We start from the raw sequence: 20,124 nt of genomic DNA, 5'->3' as shown, positions 1-20,124 counted from the left end.
TCTGCCTGTCTGTCTGTCTGTCTGTCTGTGTCTATCTCTACCTGTCTGTCTGTCTGTCTGCCTGTCTGTCTGCCTGTCTGTCTGTCTGTCTGTCTGTGTCTATCTCTACCTGTCTGTCTGTCTGTCTGTCTGTCTGTCTCTACCTGTCTGTCTGTCTGTCTGTCTGTCTGTCTCTACCTGTCTGTCTGTCTCTACCTGTCTGCCTGTCTGTCTGTCTGCCTGTCTCACCCTCATGCCCTCGAAGCGGGACAGGGCCCTCAGGGGCCTCAGAGCTCTCAGTGTCCTCAGAGACTTGATGGCTCCCAGCTCCGAGTATCCCAGGATGTTTGCAGTCAGAGACACCAGAGACACCTGCAACAGAGACACACGGAGCCGTGATGTCATCATGTCCTCGGTGACCACGGTGACCACGGTGACCACGGTGACCACGGCGAGTGTCAGAAACACATTAAGTCTATGATGTCACCAATAATGATTGACTGTGACTTACGTCGACAATGAGGAAGTCCAGCCAGCACCAGGCGTTGGTGAAGTAGGTCTTGTATCCGTAGGCGACCCACTTGAGCAGCATCTCCACCACGAACACGTAGGTGAAGACCTGGTCGGCGTACTCCAAGACCGTCTTGATGACGCGCCGCTGCTCTAGGTAGATGTCCTCGAACGCCTGTTCACAACCATCACAACCATCACAACCAGTTCACAACCAGTTCACAACCATCACAACTAGTTCACAACCATCACAACCATCACAACCAGTTCACAACCATCACAACCAGTTCACAACCATCACAACCATCACAACCATCACAACCATCACAACCAGTTCACAACCATCACAACCATCACAACCAGTTCACAACTAGTTCACAACCATCACAACCAGTTCACAACCATCACAACCAGTTCACAACTAGTTCACAACCATCACAACCATCACAACCAGTTCACAACTAGTTCACAACTAGTTCACAACCAGTTCACAACTAGTTCACAACCAGTTCACAACCATCACAACCAGTTCACAACCAGTTCACAACCATCACAACCAGTTCACAACCAGTTCACAACCAGTTCACAACCATCACAACCATCACAACCAGTTCACAACCATCACAACCAGTTCACAACTAGTTCACAACCATCACAACCAGTTCACAACTAGTTCACAACCAGTTCACAACCATCACAACCAGTTCACAACCATCACAACCATCACAACCAGTTCACAACCAGTTCACAACCATCACAACCAGTTCACAACCAGTTCACAACCATCACAACCATCACAACCAGTTCACAACCATCACAACCATCACAACCAGTTCACAACCAGTTCACAACCAGTTCACAACCATCACAACCATCACAACCATCACAACCATCACAACCAGTTCACAACCATCACAACCATCACAACCAGTTCACAACCAGTTCACAACCATCACAACCATCACAACCAGTTCACAACCATCACAACCATCACAACCAGTTCACAACCAGTTCACAACCATCACAACCAGTTCACAACCATCACAACCATCACAACCAGTTCACAACCAGTTCACAACCAGTTCACAACCATCACAACCATCACAACCAGTTCACAACCATCACAACCATCACAACCAGTTCACAACCAGTTCACAACCAGTTCACAACCAGTTCACAACCAGTTCACAACCATCACAACCATCACAACCAGTTCACAACCATCACAACCATCACAACCAGTTCACAACCATCACAACCATCACAACCAGTTCACAACCAGTTCACAACCAGTTCACAACCATCACAACCATCACAACCATCACAACCAGTTCACAACCAGTTCACAACCATCACAACCAGTTCACAACCATCACAACCAGTTCACAACCATCACAACCATCACAACCAGTTCACAACCATCACAACCAGTTCACAACCAGTTCACAACCATCACAACCATCACAACCAGTTCACAACCATCACAACCATCACAACCAGTTCACAACCAGTTCACAACCATCACAACCATCACAACCATCACAACCAGTTCACAACCATCACAACCAGTTCACAACCAGTTCACAACCATCACAACCATCACAACCATCACAACCATCACAACCAGTTCACAACCATCACAACCATCACAACCAGTTCACAACTAGTTCACAACCAGTTCACAACCATCACAACCAGTTCACAACCATCACAACCAGTTCACAACTAGTTCACAACCAGTTCACAACCATCACAACCAGTTCACAACCATCACAACCATCACAACCATCACAACCAGTTCACAACCATCACAACCAGTTCACAACCATCACAACCAGTTCACAACCATCACAACCATCACAACCATCACAACCATCACAACCATCACAACCAGTTCACAACTAGTTCACAACCAGTACACAACCATCACAACCATCACAACCAGTTCACAACTAGTTCACAACCAGTTCACAACCATCACAACCATCACAACCAGTTCACAACCAGGTCACAACCATCACAACCAGTTCACAACCATCACAACCATCACAACCATCACAACCAGTTCACAACCATCACAACCAGTTCACAACCATCACAACCAGTTCACAACCATCACAACCAGTTCACAACCAGTTCACAACCATCACAACCATCACAACCAGTTCACAACCATCACAACCAGTTCACAACCATCACAACCATCACAACCATCACAACCATCACAACCAGTTCACAACCAGTTCACAACCATCACAACCAGTTCACAACCATCACAACCATCACAACCAGTTCACAACTAGTTCACAACCAGTTCACAACCAGTTCACAACCATCACAACCAGTTCACAACCAGCCAACGTCAGCACCTGCACAGGCATCACCTCACCCACCACCCAAGGACCGCCTTCTTCCATCTGCGCAGTATCACTAAGATTAGGAACATTCTCTCCCAGAGTGATGCTGAGAAACTAGTGCATGCATTTATCACTTCTAGGCTAGACTACTGCAACTCTCTCCTGTCAGGATGTCCGAAAAACTCTCTAAAGAGTCTCCAGCTGGTCCAGAATGCCGCAGCGAGGGTTTTGACAGGAGTTAGGAAGAGAGAGCACATCTCTCCCACCTTAGCTTCTCTCCACTGGCTTCCTGTAGGATTTAGAATAGACTTCAAAATCCTTCTGCTGACTTATAAGGCTCTTAATGATAAAGCTCCAACCTATCTGAAAGAACTAATCATTCCTTACTGTCCTACCAGAGCACTCCGCTCCCAGACCGCAGGTCTGTTAGTGACTCCCAGTATCTCTAGAAACAGACTGGGAGGTAGAGCCTTCAGTTACCGGGCTCCTTTACTGTGGAACCAGCTCTCTCCATGGGTCAAAGAGGCAGACACTCTAACTACATTTAAGTCTAGACTTAAGACCTTCCTTTATGACAGGGCTTTTAGTTAGGGCTGGTTCAGGTAGCTCTGAACCATTTTATAGCTACGCTGCTATAGGCTTAGACTGCTGGGGACACATCTGGTTACTCAGAGCCCTCTCCTCTCCTCTCCTCTCCTCTCCTCTCCTCTCCTCTCCTCTCCTCTCCTCTCCTCTCCTCTCCTCCTCTCTCCTCCTCTCTTCTCCTCTCCTCTCCTCTCCTCCTATCTCCTCTCCTCCCCTCTCCTCCTCTCTTCTCCTCTCCCCTCCTCTCCTCTCCTCTCCTCTCCTCCCCTCTCCTCTCCTCTCCTCTCCTCTCCTCCTATCTCCTCTCCTCTCCTCTCCTCTCCTCCTATCTCCTCTCCTCTCCTCTCCTCTCCTCCCCTCTCCTCCCCTCTCCTCCTATCTCCTCTCCTCTCCTCTCCTCTCCTCTCCTCTCCTCTCCTCTCCTCTCCCCACCTCCCTTCTCCTCTCCTCTCCTCTCCTCTCCTCCTATCTCCTCTCCTCTCCTCTCCTCTCCTCTCCTCCTCTCTTCTCTCCTCTCCCCACCTCCCTTCTCCTCTCCTTCCCCCTCTCCTTTCTCCTCTCTTCTCCTCTCCTCTCCTCCTCTCCTCTCCTCTCCTCTCCTCTCCTCTCCTCTCCTCTCCTCTCCTCTCCCCTCCTCTCCTCTCCTCTCCTCTCCTCAGTATATTTTTGAACTGTCATTTTCTGTTGTACTTTGTAGTTTGGCCTTGGTGTCTCGCACTCTCTCTGTGTTTCCGCAGATCCACCGGAGCTCCATCTCTCTGCACCGGCCGCCGCCTGCATCGCCCCCCTCCCACCCCTTCCCCTGCCGTTAGACCGGCCTCCCCTCCCTTCCCATGGTCCAGTCTGCCACCCAGTCCTCCCATCGAGCTGACCGGCTCTCCCTGCCCCCCCCCCTCCCCTCACCAGAGACTGCCCTCATCAACCCCTGCTAACATTTCCATATTCCGCACATTCTGTGACAAACTGTAAACTGTTTCTTGTCTGTAACAACATCTATTGCACGTCTGTCCGTCCTGGCTGAGGGATCCCTCCTCTGTTGCTCACCCTGAGGTTTCTCCTGTTTTTCCCTGTTAAAAGGGTTTCCATGGAGTTTTTCCTCAGTCGATGTGAGGGTCTAAGGACAGAGGATGTTGCTACGATGCCATGTAAAGCCCTTTGAGACAAACTGTTTGTAAAAACGGGCTATATAAATAAAATTGCCTTGCCTTGCCTTGCCTCTCCTCTCCCCTCCCCTCCCCTCCCCTCCCCTCCCCTCCCCTCCCCTCTCCCCTCCTCCCCTCCCCTCCCTCCTCTCCTCTCCTCTCCTCTCCCCTCCCCTCCTCTCCTCTCCTCTCCTCTCCTTTCTATGGAGTTTTTCCTCAGTGGATGTAAGGGTCTAAGGACAGAGGATGTTGTTATGATGGGATGTAAAGCCCTTTGAGACAAACTGGTGGTAAACGGGTTATACCAATAAAATTGCCTTGCCTCACCCTGACCCCTCACCCTCAGTTAGTATGGCTGCTCTGTCCATCTGTGATGTCTGTTCACTCTTAACTTGACTCACTTAACCAGCATCTGTGTGCCTGTGTTACTAAATGTAGTTTATTTGTTGCCATGGTGACAGCTCTCAGCAAACGAGAGTAAAACAACTCGTTAGCTGCAGCGGCCAGAGACTCAACCTGTGACCTTGTGTTGTGTGACACCGTCATCACCATTCATCTTTTATTATCAAATATCATCTCACCTTTGTAACAGCACCATGTTAGTAGTCGGAATGCAGGCCATGTTTGTAGTCCATTGTTAGCCGTATTTGTAGTCCAGTGTTAGCCGTATTTGTAGTCCAGTGTTAGCCACGTCAGCCATGTTGCCCCAGTATGGTTAGAATGCACATCACACACATCCCTGAACCAATGAGATCTGACCTGCTCATGACCAAAGAGATCAAGCAGCAATGAAAACACAAACACAGACCCACACACTCTGCTCGTGTCTGGTCAATAACAGGGTGTTTACCAGCGCTCCGCTGCTCAGCAGGATCATGAAGATGATGAAGGTCTCAAAGTAGTTGTGTTCCACGATGAAGAAACATGTTCTCCTGACGTTGAACCAGATCTTCCCTCGGCCCTCGGACGTGTCTATGTTCAGACGTGGGCAGCGCCGGTAACAGTCTGAAAACAAGGATTCACTGTTTCACTGTTTCACTGTGTGTGTGTGTGTGTGTGTGTGTGTGTGTGTGTGTGTGTGTGTGTGTGTGTGTGTGTGTGTGTGTGTGTGTGTGTGTGTGTGTGTGTGTGTACTTACTATCTGTACAGCAGTCCTCAGGTGTGTTGGAGTCCTGATCTTCATCATCCTCTTCCTCCTGGACCTCAGGAAGTCTCTGCACTGTGCTGCAGGCTGAAGACTCGTCACCCTGAACAAACACAACTTCAGATATGAGCATGTTAACATCCAACTGAGGAACAGAGTAGAACTGAGTAGAATAGATATTAGTTGTTTACTTGGGAGAGCTTTTCTTTCTCATCGTCCTCATGACCCTCATCACCCTCATCACCCTCTTCATCCTCTTCATCCTCTTCATCGTTTTCAGGTATCTCAGACTCAGACTCAGACTCAGACTCTGACTCTGACTCTGATTCGGACTCGGCGGTGGCGATGGGCACCTTCAGCGAGGTGATATTGTGGTAGTTGCTGGTCAGGTTGTCGTCGCTGCAGCAGAGGGTATTGGCCTCCGACTCTGGCTGGTCTGAGGCCACAAAGGTCAAATGCAAAACCTCCTTTGTGGCCTTGTCATCGTCGTTGCCATTGGCTGCTGTGAAGACAGGAAGATTTGAATGAACAGTTGATCAGAACGCAAAGAGCACAAAACATAGAAACAATGAAGTCTTTTGTGGTTCCACTTCTGATCCTACCAACTTGGTCTGGGTCAATGTGGTTCTTTCCCAATACGCTCCAAATCTGTTCCAGGATTTTGGCCTTGGCCCAGGCCACGGCCACGTTGATCCGGTTTATGGCGATCTGCAAGTTGTTTTCACCTTCTTCTTCTGGAGCTGCAAGATTATCACCGCTGAATGAGCTCAGCAGCAAGGCCAGGAAGAGGTTCAGGACCTGCAACAAGAACCGGGAGAGAAACGAGACCTGAGATCAGACAACAAACAGGTTTAGGGCCTTAGGCAAGGGACTGTGAAGAAAGACTCACCACAAGGTTTCCAATGACCAGGACCATCATGAAGACAATCAGACACATCGTCTGACCGGAAACCTCCATGCAGTCCCACATGGTCTCAATCCACTCTCCACACAGGATCCTGAAGATGATGAGGAAGGCATGGAAGAAGTCGTACATGTGCCAGCGAGGAAGCTCGCAGTCTTGTGCAATGCGACAGACGCAGTCTTTGTAGTTCTTCCCAAACAGCTGCATCCCGACGACGGCAAAAATGAAGACGATGATGGCGAGAACCAGAGTCAGGTTCCCCAGAGCCCCGATCGAGTTCCCAATGATTTTAATCAGCATGTTAAGGGTCGGCCAGGACTTGGCCAACTTAAAGACTCGCATCTGGATACAAGGAACAGGTGACGGGACAGAGAGACAGATGAGGAGATGAGTGCTTTTTAATTGCCCCTCGGGGATAAATAAAGTCTTTTGAATTGAATTGAATTGAATTGAATTGAGGAGGCAGGTACACAGGAAACCATGGCAACACACTGACCAGTCGGAATGAGCGCAGCACCGACAGGCCCTGAACGTTGGCCAGTCCCAACTCCACCAGACTCATGGTCACGATGATGCTGTCAAAGATGTTCCAGCCCACCTGTAACCATGGAAACAGATCAGAATAGCTGCTGGTCGTCATTACTGAGCTGGAAGGAAACAGGAAGACTGACCTGGAAATAGTAATATGGGTCCATGGCCAGAAGTTTGAACACCATCTCTGCTGTGAAGATCCCTGTGAAGACCTGCAGAGGGGTCAGAGATCAGCAGAGGAAGGTCAGCACAGAGTAAAGACATGTCGACTAGACTGGTCCTAGTGTGTCAAGAGAAATGGAGAACTGGTCGTCATGGAGAAGCAGCGGTCCTGAAGCTGTAAAGAAACACGGTTTAGATTTGCCCAGTCTCCTGGAGGACTCACCAGGTTTCCAACACTCAACAACTCCTCAAACTCCGCCGTCATTGGATAGTGCTCCATCGCCATGAAGACAGTGTTGAGCACAATGCAGATGGTGATGCCAAGGTCGACGAATGGATCCATGATGATGGTGTAGAGCCACGGTTTGATCCTCTTCCAGCAGCCGCAGCAGTTCCACTTCAGGAAGATGTTAGCGAAGATGTACCAGCATGGAGGACACATCCTCTGATCGTCCTCTAAGCCAGAGACACAGAGACACACATCACCACTCCTGCTAACATTTCCATATTTCCCACATTCTGTGTCATAAATTATAAACTGTTTTCTTGTCTGTAACAACATCTCTGTCCTGGGTGAGGGATCACTCCTCTGTTGCTCACCCTGAGCTTTCTCCTGGTTTTCCCTGTTAAATGGGTTTTCCATGGAGTTTTTCCTCAGTGGATGTGAGGGTCTAAGGTCAGAGGATGTTGTTACGATGCCATGTAAAGCCCTTTGAGACAAACTGGTGGTAAAAACGGGCTATACAAATAAAATTGCCTTGCCTTGCCTACCACCAACTGTCTGAGGAGTGTGTTTGATCACTGAGAACTGACCACAGGATCTTGTCACAGAGACTTGAACGTGTCATTGGGATTCAAGGGACCACACTAATCTGGTATGAGTCCAGCTACGGTCTCCTACCGTCCCGTCAGAGGAATCTTTCTCTAAGAGCAGGATGGGAGGTGGAGCCTTTAACAACTAGTCTGGTTTCACTCTATATTTAGTATCACAGAGAAGACTTTGACAACTTTTGCCCTCTGTGTAATAAATAAAAGCCTCAGTCTGTAAAGAGCCTTCAGATAATGTAGATTATGATTTGGGTCTTTTCAAATAAAACTGAATTTACTTAAATTGTGTGTGTGTGTGTGTGTGTGTGTGTGTGTGTGTGTGTGTGTGTGTGTGTGTGTGTGTGTGTGTGTGTGTGTGTGTGTGTGTGTGTGTGTGTGTGTGTGTGTATACCTTCCATAGCAGTATGCTCTTGCTCAGGTTCCTGTCCGTCCTCAGGTGAGTGTGTTGAGTCTTGATTCTGGGCGAGAGCTGCCACCTGACGATGACACAGATCCAGTTTGTCAATGAAAGTAAGTGTTCATATCAGTGTTTTAATGAACTAAAGTACAAACTCTACGTTCCTAACACTAACCATTCAAATTAGCTGCAATTGTGTACTTTGTAATTTGTCTTACTATACAAAAAGCCAACAATGCATCACATGAAAAGTGTTTATTTTAAAATTCTATGTATTTCCATTTTGAAATTGCTGTATCTGACTTCATACACAGCTGTTAGCGTGTTAGCATGTTAGCTCAGTGGATAAGGAACACCTCCAGTGGGTCGGTCAGCACTGCTGTGCACAGGGAGCAAATGGAAAAGTCTGCTCAGATTGGCTGTTCTTCTTCTTCTAGAAATAACCTGTGGCCTGACGGGCTCAGTGCTGCCCCCATGAGGCCGGTGGTGGAACTCCACAACTCAACAACTCAACATAACCCTAACCCTCCAGAGCCTGTAGGCTGACCAGACTCACCAGGCCAGTGGTTAATCAATCAAATCAAAATAAACTTTAATGTCCCCGGAGGGAAAATTGTCATGGACAATCAATGCTGTACATCCTGCATACAGATTATAAAACCATACACCATATCACATACTCACACACACAACCAACAGAGATCACTTCCAGACAGTACGACCAAGTTCCTGGTTAGCACAAGTAATAAATAATTATAATAATGTGTGTGTGTGTGTGTGTGTGTGTGTGTGTGTGTGTGTGTGTGTGTGTGTGTGTGTGTGTGTGTGTGTGTGTGTGTGTGTGTGTGTGTGTGTGTGTGTGAGAGTGAGTGTGTGAGTGTGTGTGTGTGTGTGAGTGTGTGAGTGTGTGAGTGTGTGAGACCTCCTCCTCCCTCTTCTTCAGGGCCTCTAGGATCTCTGCGTACTCCTCCTCCTTCTGTTTGGCCTCGGCGAACGCGGCGTCGTTCTGGTCGGCGTACGCCATGGCAACCACAGCGAGGATGAGGTTGATGAGGTAGAAGGAGCCGAGGAAGATGACGACCACGAAGAAGATCATGTAGGTTTTACCTGCAGCTCGCAGCGTCTGCAGAGAGACAGACACGTTTCACTGTGATGTGTCTGCTCTGTATGTATGTCACATAATATATACATACATACATATATATAAAGTATATGACTCGTACTTCAGCACGACCACGATGGGAGATTCTATTTCTTGGTTAGTAATGAAGGGATGTTCAGTACTTTTCACAGTGCATTGTGGGAAACTGGACCGTTAACGAGGTACTGACCAGCTGGAACAGGTTTTCCCAGAAGTCCTGCGTCATGAGTCGGAACAGAGAGAGGAACGCCCAGCCGAACGAGTCGTAGCTGGTGTAGCCGTAGTTGGGATTCCTCCCCGCCTTCAGACAGACATAACCCTCAGGACAGACCCTGAACACATCACCATGGCAATCATCACCATCATCACCATCATCACCATCACCTCACCATCATCACCATCACTATCACCATCATCACCATCATCACCATCATCACCACCATCACCACCATCATCACCATCACTATCACCATCATCACCATCACTATCACCATCATCACCATCATCACCATCATCATCACCATCATCACTATCATCATCATCACCATCACTATCACCATCATCACTATCATCACCATCATCACCATCATCACCACCATCATCACTATCACCATCATCACCATCATCACCATCACCATCATCACCATCACTATCACCATCATCACCATCATCACCATCATCACCATCATCACTATCACCATCATCACCATCACTATCACCATCATCACCATCATCACCATCATCATCACCACCATCATCACTATCACCATCATCACCATCATCACCATCACCATCATCACTATCATCATCATCATCACCATCATCACCATCATCACCACCATCATCACTATCACCATCATCACCATCACTATCACCATCACTATCACCATCATCACCATCACTATCACCATCACTATCACCATCATCACCATCACCATGGCAATCATCACCATCATCACCATCATCACCACCATCATCACTATCACCATCATCACCATCACTATCACCATCATCACCATCATCACCATCACTATCACCATCATCACCATCATCACCATCACTATCACTATCACCATCATCACCATCATCACCACCATCATCACTATCACCATCACCACCATCATCACTATCACCATCATCACCATCACTATCACCATCATCACTATCACCATCATCACCATCACTATCACCATCATCACCATCACTATCACCATCATCACTATCACCACCATCATCACCATCACTATCACCACCATCATCACCATCACCATCATCACCATCACTATCACCATCATCACCATCACTATCACCATCATCACCATCACTATCACCATCATCACTATCACCATCATCACCATCACTATCACCATCATCACTATCATCACCATCATCACCATCATCACTATCACCATCACCATAGACCAGAGGGGCATCTTTATGCAAATGAAATGACTGATGCATCCTGGGTAATTTAGGGGCAGCTACCAGCATCCCTCCATTGAAAAGTTCAGCCTAACTGGCTTGACAAACTAACAAAAAGTTGTCTATTAACAGGCTATTTACAGACAACACTGAGCCAAAACCTCCCGGTGATTCCACCAAATACGTGTAGATGTCTGGGTCAGACATTTCTGGCCACTGTGTGGAGTCATTGATCACTGTGGGAGGCTAAAGGAGCATACCGTAGATTCATTCAGACATTTCTGGCCACTGTGTGGAGTCATTGATCACTGTGGGAGGCTAAAGGAGCATACCGCTAGATTCATTCATCGTAATTTTTCAAGATAGCGTGAACGGTGGGTTTCAAAGAGGGTGTCAGAATAATGATGAGACATAGTGCTACAAAAGAAACACAAAATAAAACATTCAAACTGATTGTTAGTTTAGTCTACGCTCCATCAAAACACAAAAAGCCACTGAGTGCAATTTAGAAATGCCGGGCGCTGCCCCTAAATTACCCAGGATGCATCAGTCATTCTCATTTGCGTAAAAATGCCGCTCTGGTCTATCATCATCATCACCATCACCATCATCATCATCATCATCATCATCATCATCATCATCATCATCATCATCATCATCATCATCACCATCATCATCATCATCATCACCATCATTATCATTATCATCATCACCATCACCATCATCATCATCATCATCACCATCACCATCACCATCATCATCATCATCATCATCACCATCACCATCACCATCACCATCATCATCATCATCATCATCACCACCATCACCATCACCATCATCATCATCATCATCATCATCATCATCATCATCACCATCACCATCATAGATATAGAAACGTAGATGTAGTTCCTTACTGCCGAACAGCGCCACCATGTGTCTGCTGGCTGCCATGTTGCGTAGGACTGACGTTCTAAAGGTTGTAACCATGGTAACCCCAGATTCTGATTAAATCTACTCATAGGCGTCATTTACGCCGGGGACGTCAAGAACGATTTGGTCCCTGCACCAACTTAACTACATTATCCTAGAAGCAGCGGAAACAGCTTCCTACAGCCGGAGCCAAGTCGCAACAAATGTATGTCAAATGTTTATCTTGAATTTTCACACAATATTGATTTTCTCTTTTTTAATTGTTTTATGTTGTTATTTCATTCTGTAAATTAAATTTATGTTGAATGTTTGTCTTTTGGAGGACCACTTGACAAGCCCTTAGGGTTTTTTTTTGTTTCTCCAGCACATTTGCTTTATCTACTGTATACTTTGTATGTCTCTCGTCGTTGTCGTTCCATTTTTTAATATGCTGTTTTATACATCTTTTATGTGCTAAATAAAAATACAAATACAAATACAAATGTAGCTTCAAGTAAGTCGTTATAGTATATATATATAGTATAGTAGTTATAGTATATATATATAGTATAGTCGTTCACTTCTCAGACTCTTCCTGTCGTCTCCTGCTCTGGACAAAGAGGGAATTTCAAGACGCTCCGGGGGAAGGAGGAGGTCGACTGAACGATAAGAGCAGCCAACAGATATATACTTCATGTTTGTTAACAAAATCAACATCTAATCTGTCAAGTTAGTGTCTGTTTGGAGCAGCTGCTGACAGATGTGCAGCTGCAGTGACAGATGAGCAGCAGCTGACAGATGTGCAGCTGCAGTGACAGATGAGCAGCAGCTGACAGATGTGCAGCTGCAGTGACAGATGAGCAGCAGCTGACAGAGTCAACCTGCATCTGGTGCATCCGCTGTTTCTCTCGCGCTTTGCTCACTCGCTCACTCTCGATCCACATATAAATTAATATTATACAGATGTTACTGGTTCAAAATTGCGGACTTCACGCGTGGTCCACGCGAGACGGCACAAGACTCAGGCATTTTTTTTCTTTGGCGAGACAAGAGGTTTTAATGAAAAGCCTCAATGTGCCAAAACAACCGCCAGGTGGCATCTGTGAGAACGGAGGACGACAGGCGGATGACTCAGTGATCTGTGCAGTAATCCACAGCTTAAACTCTAGGCTATTAAACTAGAACTAACTACTGTATACCCTGCCTAAATCACATTTTATTGTAATATGATAAAGCCTGTCTTGCTTTATGACTTGATGATTATGTATCACAAATTATGAAGGATCATCTGCGCAAGGCAAAGATGATAGCATCAACAAAACACGTCGTAACACACGCGGCTGTATGGGACAGGCTTTTATTTAATTCAGCACTCACTTTAAGTTAAACACTTTTTAATTCATAAAAACTGCTCGGCAGCGAGAAACGGACGCGTTTCGGCAATCAGCCGTCCTCAGCGTTTTTTGACTTTGAATTTTTTTGGACTGGCACCCGATTCACCCGTTCATACCTTGAGTTGAGCACGCCAGGTTTGCTGATTTTATTTAATTCAGAACAAACCGCTTAGCAAAAATGGAAAATATAGTCTATAATAATTAATTGATCTGTTGTTTGGCCACTGTTTGAAAATAACCCGAATTATGAGCAAATAATCTGATCCAGAGCAGCAGTCATAATCAGACTTCTTCTAAATAAACCTAAACATTCATTCTTTTTTCTCTTCTTCTTCACAGGAGAAAATGAGGTGCGCTGCGCTCACGGACGCGTTGATGTTTTGTGATTTATCTGCTGCCTTGACTCTGCCCTTTATACATGTGCGTTCAGATTAACAATAAGACAAGCCATGGTTGAGTTTATTGAGTTAATAATCAGCATCTTAGTACCTCTGATCCGGAGCGATAGTGTTATGAAAATCGCTACAGTTGAACTGGTCTGGTTTTTAGCTGCTCAATCTCATTGTTTCAAAGAAAAGGGATTGATTTTTATAACGAAATGAAACGAAAACAATATTATATTGATACATTGTTGTAAAAAAAATCCAAAAGAAACGAAAATGAACTAAAGAAAATAACTTTCACACACACATTAAAACAGTGCGATTGGTTGAAAGCTGATAATTAGCCATGTGCTTATAAGCTGATTGGCCGAAACCAAGAACAAAGCCGCGTGAATGGCCAATCGCCATATGGCCGACATGTAAATCAGCTGTTTCGATGGGCGTTATATGAATAGAGATGTTAATGTGGTACTTTGCACATAGGCTACTTTCTGTAACTGGAAGAAAAACAGCCAGCTGGAAGAATGTGTTGCCTAAATCTTTTACTGTGTGGGAGATCTCCACCAACGTAGCCGGGGAGAAAGCAAGTGGGACCGTTCTGCCCAGTCTCTGAGCAGCGCACGTTTCACAGATAAGCTTCATAACGGGAGTAGCCTAATGTCAGTAGTTTCTGTTTAAAACATGCTGTTTCAACCGCCCCTCCTCTGTGTCTCAAACGACCCGCATAGGTGGGACGTTTGAGACAAATAACAACATACGTTTAAAGTTATAAAACAGCGCAATCATCCAACATATGTGTTAAATTATAGCCTATGTAACTAAGAGAATAGACATGTGAGTTGTTGATCACATGATAAAAATGTTTGTTTACATAACGTCACCTGCCCTAATGTGCGTGTCCCTTCTTTTGTCTCTAGTATATTTCCCACAACTTTAGAACAAAGAACTGACTCATGCCAGATTTTTTTTCTCTAGCTTTATTTAAAATATACAGCAGCTTTATATTAGGCTACAGTCACCAGCAGGCACACAAACAGCATCCCCAGGACAGGATATCGATTACGGTCACATGCCAGTCGCTCCTCCCTTCAGTTCTATAACTTTCTCAATGACACTGTCCAGATGATCGATGTACTTATTACAGACGCTGATGGTCAGCTTCTCCATCCAAAATGTCTGGATCGCTGCTTCCAACTCCTCCCTGTTAGTTGGTTTCGCCTCAGAGCGGTTTAGGGTTATTTAGAAGAAGAGTAAGTTATTTAGAGCGGTTTATTTAGAAGAAGTCTGATTATGACTGCTGCTCTGGATCAGATTATTTGCTCATAATTCGGGTTATTTCCAAACAGTGGCCAAACAACAGATCAATTAATTATTATAGACTATATTTTCCATTTTTGCTAAGCGGTTTGTTCTGAATTAAATAAAAGCCTGTCCCATACAGCCGCGTGTGTTACGCCGTGTTTTGTTGATGCTATCATCTTTGCCTTGCGCAGATGATCCTTCATAATTAAAAATAAAAAGTCCAGGCCGGCTGCATGGCTGACGGTGTCACCACTCATTATCACTGGCTGTTTGTGTTGTCTGTCAAAAAATGGATGAATGAAACGACTTTGTATCGGCCGCGTCTTCTATCGAGGGAAAGTTATTTATCCTATGTTTTATCGCCCAGCCCCAAAGTGACACAGACCCGTTCATTCACAAGAAATCATCCAGCTGCACTCTCAAACAAGGTGCGGAGTGAGAAATCTGCGGCACTACTGCACAGTCTGCAGTTGGCTCATTTTAAAAACACATTTTGGAGATGACGAGACAGATGACCGAAAAAAGAGAGTGAGACGTGGGCTATAGTCTACTGTAGCTGCCGTCGTTACATTTTGTCATTGAAAAACGAGGCTACTATATTATTTACTGTCTGCAGCTAGTTCTCCTTTCATCCTCTTGTATTCTGTATCATGAACAGCGCCACTCCTAATCGCGGCTATCAGGCTGTCAGCATTGTCCCCAAAACGTCTGAGCAGTATTTAGTACGGTGCTGCCACCTAGAGGAAAACAGTTGTGGTGAAAAGACACGCGTTCACGCGATCCTGCAGTGCAGGACAAACCCCGCAATTTTGAACCAGTAACATCTGTATGAAAAATTAAAAGGAAAAATCACAGAGGTGATCCCACGCTGCCGATTCTCTAACGTTCTCTAATAACGTCGTCCTGTGGGAACAACTGACAACAGCACAGGAGGCTGCTGTCATTTTACCGGTTCAACCGCCTCAGCTGCTCTGGTCGTCATGGCGACACGGCAACATGGCGGCTCCGCTGACGTACCACCAGATAGAGAACGCTGCATCTACGTTTCTATATGTATGATCTAAATCACCACCATCATCATCATCATCATCATCACCATCACCATCACCATCACCATCACCATCATCATCATCATCATCATCACCATCACCATCATCACCATCACCATCATCACCATCATCATCACTATCACCATCACCATCACCATCATCACCATCACCATCATCACCATCACCATCATCACATCACCATCACCATCACCATCATCACCATCACCATCACCATCACCACCACCATCATCACCATCACCATCATCACCATCACCATCACCATCACCATCATCACCATCACCATCACCATCACCATCACCATCATCATCATCACCATGGCTACCATCATCACCATGGCTACCATCATCACCATGCGGTCGTACCCGGCATCGGAGCTGTTTCCACACAGCAGAGCGTCGAGCTGACCAGGAATGTGGTAATAGTTTTCTGTCGGAGAGAGAGAGACGTTGGTTCACTTGTACATCTCGATGATGTCACTGATGATGTCACTGATGACGTCACTGATGATGTCACTGATGACGTCAGATTCAACTCGTACCTGGATTGTTGATGTAACTGTGGTAATCAAAGTCACTGCTTCGTGTGTCGTTGCCGTAGGTGTTGTTGCCATAGGTGTCGTTGCCATAGGTGTCGTTGCCAGGGTAACTGATGTCAGGCGTGTGGTTGCTAAACAGCGGCGGCATCAGGACGCATTTCTGTCTCAGATTTCCCATGAAGAGCTGCAGACCAATCAGGGCAAAGACGCTGAGGCAGAACACGGTCAGGATCATGACGTCGGCCAACTTCTTCACCGACTGGATGAGAGCGCCGACGATCGTCTTCAGACCTGGTGGGGGGGGGGGGGGGGGGGGGCAGATGTCTCATCAACACATCTAACCCTTTAAACCTGGTGGTGGGGGGGGATCAACACATCTAACCCTAATGCCGATGATCGTCTTCAGACCTGAGGGGGGGGGGGGGGCGAATGTTTCAAGGCAAGGCAATTTTATTAGTATAGCCTGTTTTTACCAGCAGTTTGTCTCAAAGGGCTTTACATCCCATCATAACAACATCCTCTGTCCTTAGACCCTCACATCCACTGAGGAAAAACTCCATGGAAAACCCTTTTAACAGGGAAAATGTTGTTACAGACAAGAAAACAGTTTATAACAGAGAATGTGAGAAACATGGAAATGTTAACAACAGCTGAAGGAGGAAGCTTCTGGTAGGCAAGGGAGGCAGGGAGAGCAGACCAGCTTAATGGGAGGACTGGATGGCAGACTGGTTCATAGGAAGGGAGGACAAACCAGCTTAATGGGAGGACTGGATGGCAGACTGGTTCATAGGAAGAGAGGGCAGACCAGCTTAATGGGAGGACTGGATGGCAGACTGGTTCATAGGAAGAGAGAGCAGACCAGCTTAATGGGAGGACTGGATGGCAGACTGGTTCATAGGAAGAGAGGACAGACCAGCTTAATGGGAGGACTGGATGGCAGACTGGTTCATAGGAAGAGAGAGCAGACCAGCTTAATGGGAGGACTGGATGGCAGACTGGTTCATAGGAAGAGAGGGCAGACCAGCTTAATGGGAGGACTGGATGGCAGACTGGTTCATAGGGAGAGAGGACAGACCAGCTTAATGGGAGGACTGGATGGCAGACTGGTTCATGGGAAGGGAGGACAGACCAGCTTAATGGGAGGACTGGATGGCAGACTGGTTCATAGGAAGAGAGAGCAGACCAGCTTAATGGGAGGACTGGATGGCAGACTGGTTCATAGGAAGAGAGGGCAGACCAGCTTAATGGGAGGACTGGATGGCAGACTGGTTCATAGGAAGAGAGGGCAGACCAGCTTAATGGGAGGACTGGATGGCAGACTGGTTCATAGGAAGAGAGGGCAGACCAGCTTAATGGGAGGACTGGATGGCAGACTGGTTCATAGGAAGGGAGGGCAGACCAGCTTAATGGGAGGACTGGATGGCAGACTGGTTCATAGGAAGAGAGGGCAGACCAGCTTAATGGGAGGACTGGATGGCAGACTGGTTCATAGGGAGAGAGGACAGACCAGCTTAATGGGAGGACTGGATGGCAGACTGGTTCATGGGAAGGGAGGACAGACCAGCTTAATGGGAGGACTGGATGGCAGACTGGTTCATGGGAAGGGAGGACAGACCAGCTTAATGGGAGGACTGGATGGCAGACTGGTTCATGGGAAGGGAGGGCAGACCAGCTTAATGGGAGGACTGAATGGCAGACTGGTTCATGGGAAGGGAGGGCAGACCAGCTTAATGGGAGGACTGGATGGCAGACAAAAAACATTGTTTGAAATAATGAACAAGTCACTGTAGTGTATGGGTTCTGCTACAAGACATTTCAGCCGCTAAGTCGCTATCAAGCTACAACTGAAGCATTTTAAAATTAGAAAATGCAGTTTCAAGGCCAGAGTCTGAAAGGGTTGGATTCAGTTTTTCAGCACCAGTCGATATTAAGACGTCAGAATCTCTAGCAACCAATCCCTAGCAACCAATCCCGCTGGTTTTATTTTGCATCTCATTTGTTGTTCACTGTGATGTGGAAACTTGCACTGCGCCATGAAACTAGACTAGAGTCTCATCTGAACCAGTTTAAGGTGAAGAGACGTTCACTGACCGGGGATGACGGTGATGGTCTTCAGCGCTCGCAGAACTCTGAACGTTCTCAACGCCGAGACGTTCCCCAAGTCCACGAACTCTGTCAGATACCTGGGAGAGAGAGGAAGAAGAAGAAGAAGCTACCATCGTCATCATCGCGTGTGTGTGTGAATGTTTAGTCAGTTTAGTTTAGTTTATTAGTTTAATAAGGGACAATGTGCAATTACATTAATCATTTAAAGGAAAAAATGTAAAGATGGATGCACCAGATTTAGCTCCCAGCTCATTTCCATCTTTAGTCCCTACACATAACATAAAAGTGATAAAATACACAGAATACAAGCTACTATACAAAGATCAGGCATAAACAGACACAGTTAGACAATGGACAACACTTAGGGCCGGATTTACTAAAGGTTTGCGTGTATTAAAACGTGTGCAAACGTGATTGCACGCGCAAACACACGTGGAACCTGATCTACTAACCGGACGCACCGAGGATTGCGTCTCTCAAATGGGCAAAATAGCACGTGCGATCCATTTAGCGTGTCTGCCTTGATGAATATGTAAATATGGGCGTTCTGCCAGAACACGCAAAATACTGGGAGGAGTAGATGCAAATCGATTTATTTAGCGAGGGCAATGTGATTTACCAAACCAGGAAGAGATTGCTGTGGCTGTTTTTGCGTCTTTATTTACCACGCCTGAAAGCATGTACTAACTGATACAACTTTGCCAAAACGTATGCGTTTATTGATTTGATGCCTGCCAGAGCCCCATGATCTTACATCTCTGCATTTCCTCACGTCTGGGTAATTCTCTAACAGTTTTTCAGCCGTGTTAAAAGTCTTTTACGCGCCGTTACGCACGGGGCACATCTGTCCTGCAGTGCGCTCCTCTCTTTTCCTCTCCTCTCCTCCCTCTCCAGTACCTGGCTGCTCAGCTCCGTCTCTCAGTCCCGGTCCCGGACTGAGACACGTCACCGCTGCCTTCACCCGTCTTTGATCCCTCTGGTCAGTGGTCAGAGCGTTTAGATCCGTGTGTCCCACCTGAGCTCTCTATTAATCCACTGGATCATGGGCGGCATACACACACGTTATAGGTGTGTGATTGTCGCTGCAGCTGCTGCCTGTTCGTCACTATATGACGAGTTGGGCCCTGTAGCGATTTGTGTTTATTTATCTAAACAGAGCGCGAGAGAGATAAACACACATGCTGTCATTGTATGCATCGGATCAAATGTCATTCTGTCCCTTCGTCCGTCCAGCTCTCTGTCCACTCTCTCCATGGCGGAAACGATTACCAAGCGCAAAACCCTCATTTACATATTGCGGTTTGCACGTGTTTTCATTTAGCG

General features: G+C 46.5%; 1 protein-coding gene across 2 annotated transcripts in view; it reads right to left on the bottom strand.

Moving 5' to 3' along the window:
• The window catches only part of LOC311007987 (sodium channel protein type 4 subunit alpha B-like), a 35,613-nt gene that overhangs the window by 12,088 nt on the left and 3,401 nt on the right, over positions 1-20,124 (bottom strand). Inside the window, exons 3-18 of one of the 2 annotated variants that reach the window (XM_084001417.1) lie at positions 18,787-18,878; positions 16,699-16,986; positions 16,523-16,586; positions 9,871-10,012; positions 9,462-9,662; positions 8,534-8,618; positions 7,538-7,770; positions 7,293-7,364; positions 7,118-7,219; positions 6,607-6,963; positions 6,320-6,515; positions 5,909-6,219; positions 5,712-5,820; positions 5,424-5,578; positions 491-664; positions 229-351 (exon numbers count right to left, since the gene is read on the bottom strand). In XM_084001417.1, coding sequence (XP_083857543.1) covers positions 229-351; positions 491-664; positions 5,424-5,578; positions 5,712-5,820; positions 5,909-6,219; positions 6,320-6,515; positions 6,607-6,963; positions 7,118-7,219; positions 7,293-7,364; positions 7,538-7,770; positions 8,534-8,618; positions 9,462-9,662; positions 9,871-10,012; positions 16,523-16,586; positions 16,699-16,986; positions 18,787-18,878 — 2,704 coding nt within the window. The remainder of the gene's footprint in view (positions 1-228; positions 352-490; positions 665-5,423; positions 5,579-5,711; positions 5,821-5,908; positions 6,220-6,319; positions 6,516-6,606; positions 6,964-7,117; positions 7,220-7,292; positions 7,365-7,537; positions 7,771-8,533; positions 8,619-9,461; positions 9,663-9,870; positions 10,013-16,522; positions 16,587-16,698; positions 16,987-18,786; positions 18,879-20,124) is intronic. The other variant, XM_084001418.1, reaches the window with a different exon arrangement.

This window comes from Trachurus trachurus (assembly GCF_905171665.1).
Source record: "Trachurus trachurus genome assembly, contig: scaffold_154_arrow_ctg1, whole genome shotgun sequence".
In the NCBI taxonomy this organism is placed as follows: domain Eukaryota; kingdom Metazoa; phylum Chordata; class Actinopteri; order Carangiformes; family Carangidae; genus Trachurus; species Trachurus trachurus.
The sequence above is the reverse complement of the archived record's forward strand: the minus strand, read 5'-3'. Positions and strand labels throughout refer to the sequence as shown.